We start from the raw sequence: 14629 nt of genomic DNA on the forward strand, positions 1-14629 counted from the left end.
TCATTAATTTTGGCTCCAGAAATGTGGCAGTAGAGCAATGTTGTTGACTTTCAAGACATACAGAATTGTTTCAGTATCGCCTGTATCTCAGCTTTCATTGCGTGTACACCAACTTCAGCTTCGTTGGAATAGAATGACATGGGACTTTTTATTATGTAGGAAAAATGTGAACTCTCCAGGTACATCAGTTTTGTTCAAATCCTCCCCCCCCCTTTTTTTAAGCAGATCCTAATGAATAAATTACTTCTTAATAAATAATCATTGGATTTAGCAGGCCTGCTATTTTTGTATTCTTATCTGCAAAGTAGAATATTATGGGATTTTGTTGCTGTTATTCAAGCAGCCTATGTAATAGGTACTAGCTCTTCTCCATCTTGTTTGAGGATATGGTATAAGTACACAGCAAGGCAGTTCCACAGCCTCTTATACATCATGAAATTAGTCTTTGGCTGAAGGAGGAGGAGGAAAGTGTTATACTCCTTTTATGCTTTCTGGTTCTGTTCATTACACTGTGCTGTAATTACTTGCTGAACACACAGCTGGTGAGTGTGACCAAAACTTTGAATGCTTATGACTTGCAAGACACATTTCACCATGTTTGTTCCATTGTCAACAATAGTTGGCTTTCCCTGTTCTTCACTGGGTTCCATTCTATACTTCTTTATTCTGATTCATTCTGTTAGTGTGAGAGACAGGAACTCTCTCAGCCAGAGAATAAAGCAGGAGCAGAATTGAATGCATTGTGAATGCACCGCACTGCCTTATTTAATGGAAGTCTCCAATTGTTCCTGCACGTCCAAATGTCTGATGTACAAGATACAGGAGTAGCATGTTTACTAATACCACCATTGTTCTGTACATGTCTCAGTATAAGAAGAGAATTTTGGTAACATGTTTTCCAGAAGTACTCTTGATTCTAGGAGTCATAATTTTGACAAGTCTGGACACACTTTCATCTTCAATGAGAGGATTAGAGAGGTTGGCTTTCTTTAATAGTCATTTAACCAGCTTATTTTTCAAAATTAGCCTCTGTGTACTTTATTAAGATTTTTAAATTGTGTTGTTTTGGAGTTTGACTACTACAAACAACATGTGCTTAAAGTACCTTATTTTTCTCAAACATTTTCTTCTTTTCTTTGAATTTTTTTTTGTGAATACTTTATTTTGTATCAATCAAGAATGACTTCATGGTCAGAAAGAGAAAGACAGTTACCATATGATATCACTTATGTGGAATCTAAAATATGATACAGATGAATTCATTTATAAAACAGAAACATTCACAGACATAGAAAACAAACTTATGGGGACTTCCCTGGTGGCGCAGTGGATAAGAATCTGCCTGCCAATGCAGGGGACACGGGTTTGATCCCTGGTCTGGGAAGATCCCACATGCTGCGGATCAACTAAGCCTGTGAGCCACAACTACTGAGCCTGCGCTCTAGAGCCCATCAGCCACAACTACTGAGCCCACGTGCTGCAACTACTGAAGCCCGTGTGCCTAGAGCCCGTGCTCTGCAACAAGAAAAGCCACCGCAATGAGAAGCCTGTGCACCACAACAAAGAGTAGCCCCCGCTGGCTGCAACTAGAGAAGGCGCGTGCACAGAAACGAAGACCCAGCACAGCCAAAAATAAATAAATTTATAAAAACCAACAAACAAAAAGAAAACAAACTTATGGTTACCAAAGGGCAAGGGGGTGGGGGAGGGATAAATTAGGAGTTTGGGATTAGCAGATACAAACAATGATATATACAAAATAGATAAACAACAAGGTCCTGCTGTATAGCACAGGGAACTATATTCAATATCCTGTAATAAACCATAATGGAAAAGGAAAAAAAATGACTTCATGGATGTCATTGTGATTTTATAGTTTTTCCTGTTTTTGAAAATTTTACATTGCAAATCATAAGATCTGGGTCTGATAACTGGATTTTTTTCTATTGTCTCTTTTTTTAAAAATTATTTTTATTTTATATTGGACTATAGTTGATTTACAATGTTGTGTTATTTTCAGATGTACTGCAAAGTGATTCACATATATATATATATATATATATATATATATATATATATATATCCTTTTTCAAATTCTTTTCCCATTTAGGTTATTACAGAATATTGAGCAGAGTTCCCTGTGCCATATAGTAGGTCCTTGTTAGTTATCTATTTTTAATATAGTAGTGTTTATATGTCAATCCCAAACTCCCAGTTTATCGCTCCCCCCAACCCTCGACCCTTTGGTAACCATAAGTTTGTTTTCTAAGTCTGTCTGTTTCTGTTTTGTAAATAAGTTCATTTGTATCATTTTTTTTTTAGATTCTGCATATAAGCAATATCATATAATATTTGTCTTTCTCTGTCTGACTTCACTTAGTATGATAATCTCTAGGTCCATCCATGTTGCTGCAAATGGCATATTTCATTCTTTTTAATGGCTGAGTAATATTCCATTGTATATATGTACTACATCTTCTTTATCCATTCATCTGTCACTGGACCTTAGGGCCTCCATGTCTTGGCTGTTGTAAACAGCGCTGCAGTGAACATTGGGGTGCATGTATCTTTTTGAATTATGGTTTTCTCTGGATATATACCCAGGAGTGGGATTGCTGGATCATATGGCAACTCTAGTTTTAGTTTTTTTAAATTAATTTTTATTGGAGTATAGTTGCTTTACAATGTTATGTTAATTTCTACTGTAAGGAAAAGTGAATCAGCTATACATATACGTATATCCCCTCTTTTTTGGATTTCCTTCCCATTTAGATCACCACAGAGCATTGAGTAGAGTTCCCTGAGCTATACGGTAGATTCTCATTAGTTATCTATTTTATACACAGTATCAATAGTGTATATACGTCAATCCCAGTCTCCCAGTTCATCCCACCCCCACTCTTGATATCCATGTTTGTTCTCTAAGTCTGTGTCTCTGTTTCTGCTTTGCAAATAAGATCATTTATACCATTTTTCTAGATTCCACATACATGCGTTAATATACGATATTTATTTTTCTTTCTGACTTCGCTCTGTATGACAGTCTCTAGGCACATCCACCTCTCTACAAATGACCCAGTTTTGTTCCTTTTTATGGCTAATATTCCATTGTATATATGTACCACATCTTCTCTGTCCATTCCTCTGTTGATGGACATTTAGGTTACTTCCATGTCCTGGCTATTGTAAATAGTGCTGCAATGAACATTGGGGCACCATGTGTCTTTTTTTTTTTTTTTTTTTTTTTTTTGTGATACGCGGGCCTCTCACTGTTGTGGCCTCTCCCGTTGCGGAGCACCGGACGCGCAGGCTTAGCGGCCATGGCTCACGGGCCCAGCCGCTCCGCGGCACGTGGGATCTTCCCCGACCGGGGCACGAACCCGTGACCCCTGCATCGGCAGGCAGACTCCCAACCACTGCGCCACCAGGGAAGCCCGCCATGTGTCTTTTTGAATTATGGTTTTCTCTGGGTATATGCCCAAGTAGTGGGATTACTGGGTTATATGGTAATTCTATTCTTAGATTTTTAAGGAACCTCCATACTGTTCTCTGTAGTGGCTGCACCAAGTTACGTTCCCACCAACAGGGTGGGAGGGTTCCCTTTTCTCCACACCCTCTCCAGCATTTATTGTTTATAGACATTTTGATGATGGCCATTCTGACTGGTGTGAGGTGATATCTCACTGTAGTTTTGATTTGCATTTCTCTAATAATTAGCAATGTTGAGCGTCTTTTCATGTGCTTTTTGGCCATCTGTATGTCTTCTTTGGAGAAATGTCTATTTAGGTCTTCTGTCCATTTTTTGATTGGGTTTTGTTTGTTTTCCCCTCTCTCTTAGTTTTCTGTCATCTTGGTCTCATCTCCTGATACACCTGAATTTTGGATACTGTGTATAAAATATAGTAGAGATAATTCTAGGTTATTGATAATGTCATTTTCCTCCAAAAAGGATTAACTTTTGCTTCTTTTAGTCAGAATCAGAGATTGAGCTGATTCACTGCTTTGCCTCAGCCTTTGTAAAGCTGTCCTATTCCTCCTTGATCCTTACTTCCTTTCTTATTCTCACCCCTTTTCCTGTTTTCCTACTAGGTGGTTTTGTTCTGGTTGATATGCAAAAGCTCTCTTTGTATGTAAGAGACAGGCTCTTTGCCTATATGTGCTACAAATGTTTATCACCAGCAAATATGGTTTGTCTAACTGCTACATTTTAGGATTTTTTTAAAGGTTTTTTGTAGCCTTTCTATTGTCCTTTTAAAATGTTAATATTGCACAAATATTTATAAACTACCCACATATAATCACAATACACTTACACATCCACATGCACAGACAAGACATTATTAATTATATTACTCAGGTTCTTTATATCATAATTTTTGAGGGATCAAGCTTGATTTGCCAATGACTAATGGTAGTGATTTTACCCTTTCTCATGATAAAGAGTGATGTTCTTGGTCTTTTTTTACCTAGAATTTGATCTTGTCAAGTGTTAAAATGTTATGATCCATGTGTTTTGGAAATGCTGGGGGCATGGTGTAGATTCTGATTTTGTCTTTGTCTCTTTAATTCAGGATTCTTCAGTTCTTTTCCCCCTCTTTTAAGTTAGAAGTAAAGAATGGATTCTATGGTTAAATAACCTGAGAGATATCATAAGAGGAGAAAGTGGGCCTGTACCTGAGTCTTAAAGTATAAATAGGATATGAATGGGTAGAAGTGTGTGGGCCTTCCAGACAAGGGAGAAGGATTAAAAAAGAAATGAGGATAGGGTAGAAAATGAAGTATGTTCAGAATGTGAAAAGAGGCTCTCGGGAGCAGGAAGTCAAGAAATAGGAAGCAAATGTGGGTTAATGAGGTAGGATCACATTCTGGAGGATCCTGAAAGCTAGGTGGAAAAGCAATTCTTTATAAATTGGCTATTCTTAATGCAAATAACCAGATAAGTACATATTTACAAAATAAGCTTTGTGTCAAAGCTCGCTGTACGGAATCATCTGTCAAGCTTGTTTATCTTGATTCATTTTCCTTTATTCCAAGAGCTCAGAGCAGTGCACCATGATTCACATTAACTAATCTAATGCACATTCTTTGAGTTTTATTTTGTATCTGACATTCTAACCAGGTGATTTTTAGAGTGATGGTTCAGATTGGTAACCTTGCCTCAAAGAGATATTTTAAGTCTGTCATATTGTGGATCAGTTGAGAACTGCTTTCCTTCAGTTCTGTTTTTCTCCTTCCTTTTCTGCTTATGCCCACCCCCAAATCATAAATGTTAGTTTCCTTGCATATATTAAGCAGATGAGATGAAAATATGCTAAATATGGGGAGATGGCCACGTCTGCAGGCCTGGACTGTTCAGTTGTCTCTCAAGAAGCATGTAGGATGGTGGCTTATTGAGAGTTGAATGAAGCAATGAATACAGTTGCCAATAGTATTTTCAAGTACCCACTCTGCACAGATGATGTGGAAAGATGCAGAAGCCAGGACCTTCTGTTGAATGATACCACTGAGTTTGGGTTGGTCAGCTCTTCAGAAACAGCACTTTTACTCCCAAAGGGAAATTGAGAGAACTGAGTGTTTTCCTTTTAGCTTTGACATAAAATTGTATGTTTTTTCTATTCCCAGGGGACTCCTTCTCACAGTTCCGGTTTGCCGAGGAGAAAGAGTGGGATAGTGAAGCTTCCTGCCCCAGACAGGTAAGGTGAAGCTCTGTCTGGAATGTGGATTGGCTCTTCTCAAGGCTGGAGACTAGCACCTTTCACATTGTTGTTGCGATGGAGACTTCACGTAGAGAAGAGTCTAGTCATTCATGTACAGTTCAGCGTCAGTTACCTAAATTGCTCAGAAGGTTTTCAGGGAGCTTAAATTATACAGGCTCTTGGAGCTGGAGTTGACCTTTATACCTGGCCATCTATGTGAACTACTTATATAGCTCATATATGACTGTAGTTCATATAGACTGGGTTGTAGGGCTGAAAGTTTATAGTCACGATTTTGAGTGGATTACTTTGCCATTTGGCCTTCCTTCTTTTCCCTTTCTGTGAAAATTCATCTAAGGCTTGAGAATTAATTTATTTCTCCCACACTGTTTTTGCTGTTAGGTAAGAAAATCCTTAACTTTATAGTTTTAAATAACTCTTCTTCTATAATTAGGAGAATAAAGCTATAAAATAAGAACAAGCATCATAGAAGTCTTTCAGTGAATCCGTAGCACCCACACACTTTATTTGCTTTGTATTGCTGCCATATTTTCCTCCCAAGGAGTTTTGATGATTCTCCAGGCAGGATTTCACTGAACCTTTCCGTACGAGAGACGACAGGTATTCTCACCCTTTTTAAAATGCACGGTGGCATTTGCTTCCGACTCCGGGGCTGGAGCATACTATCTGATACAGTGATCAGACAGCCTGCCCACAGCTTCAGACAGGAGACCGGGCAGCAGACCTGACGGATATTCCGCTGTCAGCTCAGTATACACACAGTAGGTGGCTCACACCCCCAGGTGGGCTGGCTTCACGTTCAGTTGTTTGGGACGGACATTGACTTAAAGACAGAGGGGAGGGAAGTGACTTGTAAAATGACTTCCTGTTCCTGTACAAAGAGTATGTTTTATAACATAGAAAAATTTGGGAATTAAAAATATTTGTTTTTGCTTGGGTCTGTTTGGGCATGTACCTGAGTATGGTTTAGAATTCTAGCACAAGTTGTAAACAGACGAACGCAGATCATGGAGGAATTCAGTGAAAGCCAAACAACTCCCATGCCAACTCCTTTGCACCAGGTTGGCTATCAGAGAACATTTTGTTATCCTGAGAGTTTCAAATAATTCTAAGGTTCTTTATTTATCAAAACACATGTTCTTTATTAGATATTTTATTAGATGTAGCTTATTGGAAGATGAATGAGACAGAGACCATGCTTGTTCATCGCCCTAGGCCCCTTACCTTAGCACAGTGGCTGACACATAGTAGATGGTAAATATTTACATGATAAATGAAAAAGAATGCAACATAAAATAAGTGGTAGAATAAATGAATGAACATAATACTGTGGGAGAAAGCTGCTTTGGGCTGGAAGTGATTGAGAGTAGGAGCATGGGATAAAGATCATTTGAATGGGCCTTGGTGGATGGATGAGTATGGTTCTGGTAGGTTCTATCTGGGGAACAACAGGAGAATGATGAGATCTGAAAGACCAGGCTGTGCTCAGAGTCGGGAGCATAGCTGGAGTGTAGCTGGAGTGTGGATTCTCAGAAGAGGCGGCTTCCAGTGTGGGTCTGGGTCACTTAGTACCAGTGGTTTGGTCTTCATTTTTATCTAGGGGCAGTTTAGCCTGTGGGTCAGAGCATAGGCTTCAGAGACGCAAACCTGAGCGTAAATACTAGTTCTCATCTGGAAAATGGAACTAATAATAAAATGTAACTCAGAGTTGTCATGAGGATTATATTAGATTATAAATAAAAGTCCTTCTGTGCAGTTCCTGACACAGAGGAAACACTCAAAATTAGCTCTTATTACTACTGTTACTTGTTAACAAAAGTTTTGTTTAGCAAGACAATGGAAATGGCTAGACTGGACCTCTGCAATATTGGGAAGGAGGGACTGAAGAGGTCAGAGGCTGGAGGCTGGGAGAGCAGGTAGGAGGATATTACGTGGGGTGAACGGGAGGGGACGTGGGCCGACAGCATGGGCCGTGAGATGGAAGACAGTTCACTGGCAGATGGGACTGCAGTGGAGGACGTAGTAGATTGCGTCACGGGCCAGACGTGAGACGTGAGGACAAGAAAGATTCGCAGGGGCGCTAAGCTTCCCAGCACGCTGATGAGGTGAGCAGTGATGACTGACGGAGCGAGAGAAGGCAAGCCTGATTGTGAGCATCTTGAATTGAAGTTTAGTAGAGCACATCCCAAACTGCATTCATCTCTTCGCCACCGGCACTGTTTTGTGTCCCACATCTCCCCTCACTCGGTCCTCTTTATTTTTGCTTACTTGAGAGAGAAAAAGAAGAGAAGAATCTATCTGTCTATCTGTCTGTCTATCTATCAGTTGTTCCTCATGTGCTCCTCTGTCCCGAGCACAGCCAGTGACATGAAGCAGTGAAGAGTTTGCCAGTGGGTCCTGGCGGAGGCCCCGAAGGGCACCCTGATGGGAGAGGGCCCAGTGCTGTCTCTGTGACTTGCCTCCATGTCTCTGTGGCTCACATGCAGGGTGAGGGGAAGGTGGCCTGGCAGTCAGGGTCCCTGCTTCAGCCGTGTTGGCCCCATTACCGCAGGGGAGTTGGTCCCTTCAATCCATGAGTGGCGTTTTCAGACCTGTCCTTTGGACAGTGTGGGGACATGTGAGGAGGGAATGGGTGGGAGGAGAACTGAGGGTGAAAAAAATAGGTCCATTATTTTTTGAAAATCACCTGAAGCTTTTTTTTCATTCCGTTTTTCAGTTGTGTTGACTAGCGACTTATTTAGTCAGTAGAGCTTCCTCGAGCAACCACGGAGCACTGGGTGGCACGCCGTGGTTCCTGAGTGCGTGGCTTTTAAGGGAACACTCAGGCCCACCCCGGAGAGCGCAGTTCTGAATGAGGCCTGACGCTCTGTACATGGAAGGCGCCCCAGCTTTCTCTAAAGTGTCGCTTGATCTGAGCACTCCCACTGTAAAGTGTCCCCGTGGTCCCTGAGTACCCAAATGAATGCGGACTGTGAGTGCTGTGGCTCTCGAGGAAGGTGCAATGGTCTGATCAGAGGCTGTAAGTGGAGTTTCTAGTAGGTTCGTTCCTCACCAAATGGTGTACCTTTACGCAGACACTGAGACTCGGAGTCTGATTGGCTTCCTGGACAGGGAGGAGCCTTCGGGAATAGATTCTCACCACCGAGTCTGTGCGCACACTGATGGCGGAGAAGTGGGGTTGGAGGGACTTTGTTCTAACAGGCAAGGCTGGCCTCCTGCCCCCAGCCTCCGAATCTGCAGGAGAAGAGGCGCTGGGGTGGCCAGGCTGCGTGCTCCAACTGTGAGTGACTGTCAGCGTTGGCCAGGTGGATGTGGGGATGGGGCTCTCCGGGCAGAGATGACCCACCAGTTATTTACAACATGGAGCAAAAAAGCTAATTCATGGTGGTTATTCCAATTAAATCTATTTTCAGATTCACACTTTACTATTACAAGCAATTCACTTCAGCTCCCTTTATATCTAAGGCCTCCAGCTGTAGCCCTTTAGGGGACAAACTGGTGACAAAAAAGGGGAAGTCTTCTTACATCGTGGTGTTTCATGGTAGGTTCTAGGCTCTAGGACTGCTGCAGGGAGACGAGGAGAAGTCACTGCTGGGCTGAAGTGTCTTGAGGTCCTCATGGAGGCGGTGCCCTATCACCTGGGCCTTGGATGGTGGGTGGGAATTGGAGATGTGGGGAAAGGAGACACCCCAGCAGCTGAAGGTCCATCACTTGGGACTCGGCACATAAGCACAGCCTGGCCATTCCCTGGATCTCACAGACTTTTCATTGTTAACGATATACCTTGTAGCCGTGTCACACATGATGCAAAAGGGGGGAGGAAGTTTGGGCACTTCTAGCTGGACCCCAGCACGTCTCAGCGGGCCTTCTCCAGAGAGCTGAGACAGCAGCATGTGAATGGTTGGCAGGCATCGTGGACGGAAAGTTCTTGCTCTTTTATAGGCTGAAAGCAGGGGGTCTACCCGGGTGACTTTGCAGACACCTTGGCAGTGGGAAGGGTGAGATTTCCAGTTTGTAATGTGGTGACTTACTCATGGGTTAAGCATTCAGGATCACACTTTTCTAGTGGTTTGAGAGGTCTTCTCCAAACTTCGAAACAAAGACTGGCCATGCTGGTCTTGATCAAGCACTTGACGTGCTGAGTGCAGGACTGCGGCAAGGCCTGCACATGTAGTGCATTTCCCACTCTCCTGTTCCCTAAATACTCTATGTTTTTAGATGTAAGTTCCTTTTTTTTCCAGGGTGAGGGGCCACATCTGCTGCTGCCAACCTTGCTTACCGTAGAGCTAGCCATCTCCGGAAACTTTCAGAAGGGCAGTTGAAAAGCTGTGTTGCTTCTTTTGATCCCTGTGTACTGCTGTTGTGAGGCTCAGGGGTTCGAGTGGGTCTGCGTTTAGTGTCGGCGCTCTACTTGAGAGCACCAGGAATGACTCCCCACCTCCAGTCATTATAAACCCATCTACCCAAGGCATCCTTACAGTGGAATAGAGATTAGACTCCGTGACCCCTGGGTGGTGTTCTCTAACTTGAAATCAGTGATTGCAGCGTAAGTCTACCTGGGTTCTACCTGGGTCTGTGATAGTCCTTGGTAGACAAGGTGGTCCGTGGTGTCTGCCTCTAATGTGGCAGCCACCTTTTAGTTTTTCCTTCTCTTGGGTGGCTGGGGCACCTAGAAACAGCCGTTAGGGGTCATGCGATAACCTGGACCGTTTTCTCAGATATGGTCAATTTGTGAGGGCATTGCCTGGATGGGATTTTGCGTCTATGCATGGGAAGGGAGTTCAAGGGACTTACAGTGTTGGCCTCACACAAAGTGCTGCCAGCTGGAGGGTAAGTTTCCATCCTCTGCTTTCTGGTTGGAAGAGAGAGAAGCGTATACCTCATGGGCTTCTTTGGCTGTGACTGTCCTCCCCATCTGACTGCTGAGACAGCTCTTCCCTGCTCTCCTGAAGGCCAGCCATCTGAATCTGGGGGGAGATGTCCAGTTAGATTTCATTAAGTGCTTTGAGTTTTTTTCAGTAATTCCAAGAGCATCCGCAGGTTCCAGGTTTCCGTGCAGCCTTGATGTGAGGTGATCACCACCCTGCTGCTGCTCTGGCAGCCTGAGCTGTGGCTCAGGAAGGTGCTTTTGGTTTTGCTTATCTTAATGCAGAGATGGTAGAAATTAGAACCATATCAAGTGTGATTTATGATCTGATTACTCCCAGCTAAAAGTAATAGATGATTTATTTACAGTTACTACCTATCGTCTTGTGCTCTTTTATTCCTGAAAGGTCATATGTAATCATCTTTTTTTTTTTTTGCGGCACGCGGGCCTCTCACTGTTGTGGCCTCTCCCGTTGCGGAGCACAGGCTCCAGACGCACAGGCTCAGCGGCCACGGCTCACGGGCCCAGCTGCCCCGTGGCATGCGGAACCCTCCCGGACCGGGGCACGAACCCGTGTCCCCTGCATCGGCAGGCGGACTCTCAACCACTGCGCCACCAGGGAAGCCCCATATGTAATCATCTTGATCAATAATCTATCTTTTTTTTTTATATATATAGAATTCAGCATTTTATGTGGACTGTGAGTCATTGGTTCGAGCCCTTCAAGAACTGCCTCTCTCACTCCGACTCAATGTTGCTGCTGAATTGGTCCAGGTAAAAACCCCGATAGCATCCTGAGGCTGGTATGAATTAGGGCAGGAGAAGAAGAAGAATGAAAAACATCCCCCTGCAGGATGTTTCAGACTCAGCTTTTCCTTTCATCAAGCTGAGCGTTTTGTATCAGGTAGAATTTCGTAAAGTTTTGAGGGAGAATGAAATACTTTCTAAAGGTTTTTTCATTTTATATTTGAAACATTTTAAAGGATCAAATGTAATAGAATTGAATGAAATGTAAAAAGTATAGAGTCTGCCTTGTATTGTACTCAAAATGTTTATGTGCCAGGCTTTGTGTTAGGCACTAAGGTTACCGTGGTGAACAGACAGGCATGGTTCCTGCCCTCATGGAGCTTAATCTATTGGGAGAGACGGGTATTGATCAAGTTATCAAATTATAAGTCCTGTGAAGGGGAAGGACAGTATGCTGTGAGAATATGTAATAGCGAACCTGATCGACTTTGGTGTGATTAGGAATGGCTTTCCTGAAGAAGTGGCAGATAAGCCGAGATCCAAAGCATAAGAACATTTGAGTTGGGATTTAAAGAAGAGTGACCCAATCAGATCTGCATTAACAACTGTGCTAATAACAATAACAGTAACAAAGAACATTCTGGCTGCAGGATGGAGAGAGGGCTGTATTGGGGTGTCTGTGTTTAGGGTAAATCTGCACAGGCACACCCATGCAAGAGTAGAGTGGATGAGGGGAGGCAAATTAGGAGGCCACTGCACGGCTCAGGTGAGTAATACTGTAGCTTGGGCCAGGCTAATGATGGTAGAGATGGCAGGGAACTGGACTTTACCAAGAGGTGTATTACAAAAGTAAAATTAACAGGACTTGGTGAAATACCGGAAATGGAGAGGGAGCAGGGAAAGAATTTTCTAGGTTTTCCAGCCTGTGCAACTCAGTGGTAGCTAGTATTAGGAAGGGTGAGGCTTGGACATTGTGGGTTTGTGTCTCTGAGATGTCAGAGTGAAAATATTAGTCAATTGGATGTAGAAATTTATAGTTCAGAATCAAGGGTTGGAAATATAAATTTGGGAGATATCGGTTGTAAGGTAGCTAAGAGCGGAGCCATTGAATCGGCTAAGAGAGGAGGGGCCCAAGGGCTATACCAGAAGGAACTTTGAAATGTAATTGTGGCTAGATGGGATTTTGTTAAAAAGTGAAACCCTAGGCAGTACTAGTTGTCAATAGAATACCAGCAACTAAAATGATCAGTTTTGTTCTGCAGTTGAATGTGATGCTAAGCCTGGGCATAGGCAGGCATCAGTGGGTGTCCACCCAGGTGTCTCTGTGGCACTTACGTCAAATTTAGGGCAGCAAGTAGAATTCAGGGCTGGAGGACACTTAGGGGCAGAGAAGTAGAGAGGATAGCATTTGCCTCTGATGGGGAATCACCCTGGGACTTCTTTAGGAGTGTTTGGGGGTATTGGGGCTTGTCTTAGTGATTGGGTGAGCACTCCTCTTCCTCTGGCTGTCCAGAGATGGTCAAAGTCCTGACATACTTGGTTTGATCCCACACAATGAGGAGTGGTTAACAGAACACATCAGGGAAACACAGATGAAGGTGATGGGGGCCCCAGGATTGAGGAGAGAAACGGGAAGTGGTGTGAGCATTTGAAAGTGAAGGATGATGATGTCAGAGGCAGGCCTCAGAGGAAAGATACAAAATAATTGTACTTTTGTAAATAGTAACTTTTAACTATCTAGCCAGGTTTTCCCACTCCTCCCATGAGGGAGAGCGGTTATTCTCAACTGTGTTTGCATGTTAGACTCACCCGGGAGTTAACAAACAAAGACAATGCCAGCCAGCCAGTGCAGACCCACTGAATGATTCCAGGATTAGAACAGGGGACCACATCCCATCTTCGCCCTGCACACTGACAGTGCTGGATGAATATTTAAGTTCCTGTGTAAAGCCACGCGGTCTTAAAAGCCCTAAGGAGCTATTAGCAAACTGGATCTGCTCAGGATGCTTAAATGTACAAATAAGGGGACAACACCTCCAACAGCAGCTGACCCTCCTTCTGAACCTACCCACTGATGCCAGCCTGGTCACCACAGGCCTCCCTCCAGAACTGTGGTTCTCAGCCTTCCTCTACATTACAGTCACCTGGGGGGAGGGTTTAACTTTATTAAATTATAACATATAGAGAAGTGCGTGCGTAAGTCTTTACACATGCAGATCAAGGATCAGAATGCCGCCACCACCCAGAACCTCCCCCCACCCCCCGAGACAATACTTCCCTAAGACCACTATCCTGACTTCTCATACTCAAGATTAGTTTTGCCTGTTGGGGGCGTTTTTACAAATGTAATCAAATGGAATGTTTTCTTTCCTGTCTGGCAATTTTTACTCAAATAATGTTACTAACGGTCATTCTTTTCTTCTTGGTGAATTTGTTCCTTCATCTCCTATATTTGTGCATCTTAGTTCAGTGAACAGATCCGACTTGCTAATTACTTCTCCGTGACTTTTTACAAAGCCTGCCTCGTCGCAGGCTTAAGTGTACATTCACATAGACATACAGGACTGTCCATTCTCAGGCTGGTGACAGGAGTGCACAGCCCTTTTGATTTCAGCTCTGAGCAGGTTGGCACATGGCTGAGGTGGGCACGGTAGGGAGGTCTCCCACACTTACCCCTGCAGCAGTAAGAGGGGTGCTGGCAGGACCTGGATGGAGACACTTTGTGACCTTCCTGTCTGAATTGAGTTTCCTACTCCACAGTCTGATGGCTTCCTTTGCTTTAATTTCTGCTTAAGCAAATACGGCAGGACTCACATTAACTCAGATACTGTGCTTCTCTTTCAGACGGCCCTTCCTTTAGAGCTTCCTCCGGTGAAACCAAAGAGAAATAATGATGGCAAGGGACTAGGGATGCAGTTAAAGGGGCCCTTGGGGCCTGGAGGAAAGGGGTCCATCTCTGAGCTGAAATCTGCTGCCGCTGGCTGCCCCATGTACCTGGGTAAAGACAGCCTAGGACCGGGCCCTTTCAAGGGTTCTCAGAACCCCGCTTCCCCACTGCAGTCGGCAGCAGACGATTTGGAAGAAGAACTAGATCTGCTGCTTAATTTAGATGCATCTGTAAAAGAGAGCGGTGACATCTTAGCAGACCAGACAGCTCAGGACCTGGAATCTGAGAAAGATGAGGACGTGGCCCAAGAAGAAACAGGTATGGTTTTCATTTTATTCCCCATCCATCTTCTCGATTCTGGTGTTTTTCTGAGAATAGCTTCACCTCTGTCACGTCCCTACACATCTTCAT

At 43.6% G+C, this 14629-nt stretch overlaps 1 protein-coding gene across 1 annotated transcript in view; it reads left to right on the plus strand.

Moving 5' to 3' along the window:
• The window catches only part of AVEN (apoptosis and caspase activation inhibitor), a 189232-nt gene that overhangs the window by 173387 nt on the left and 1216 nt on the right, over positions 1-14629 (plus strand). The window contains exons 3-5 of the mRNA XM_027083791.1: positions 5623-5693; positions 11263-11358; positions 14176-14536. Coding sequence (XP_026939592.1) covers positions 5623-5693; positions 11263-11358; positions 14176-14536 — 528 coding nt within the window. The remainder of the gene's footprint in view (positions 1-5622; positions 5694-11262; positions 11359-14175; positions 14537-14629) is intronic.

The sequence above is a fragment of the Aethalodelphis obliquidens genome, unplaced genomic scaffold (genome assembly GCF_003676395.1).
Source record: "Aethalodelphis obliquidens isolate GAN/ISIS:26980383/991018 unplaced genomic scaffold, ASM367639v1 scaffold51, whole genome shotgun sequence".
NCBI lineage: Eukaryota > Metazoa > Chordata > Mammalia > Artiodactyla > Delphinidae > Aethalodelphis > Aethalodelphis obliquidens.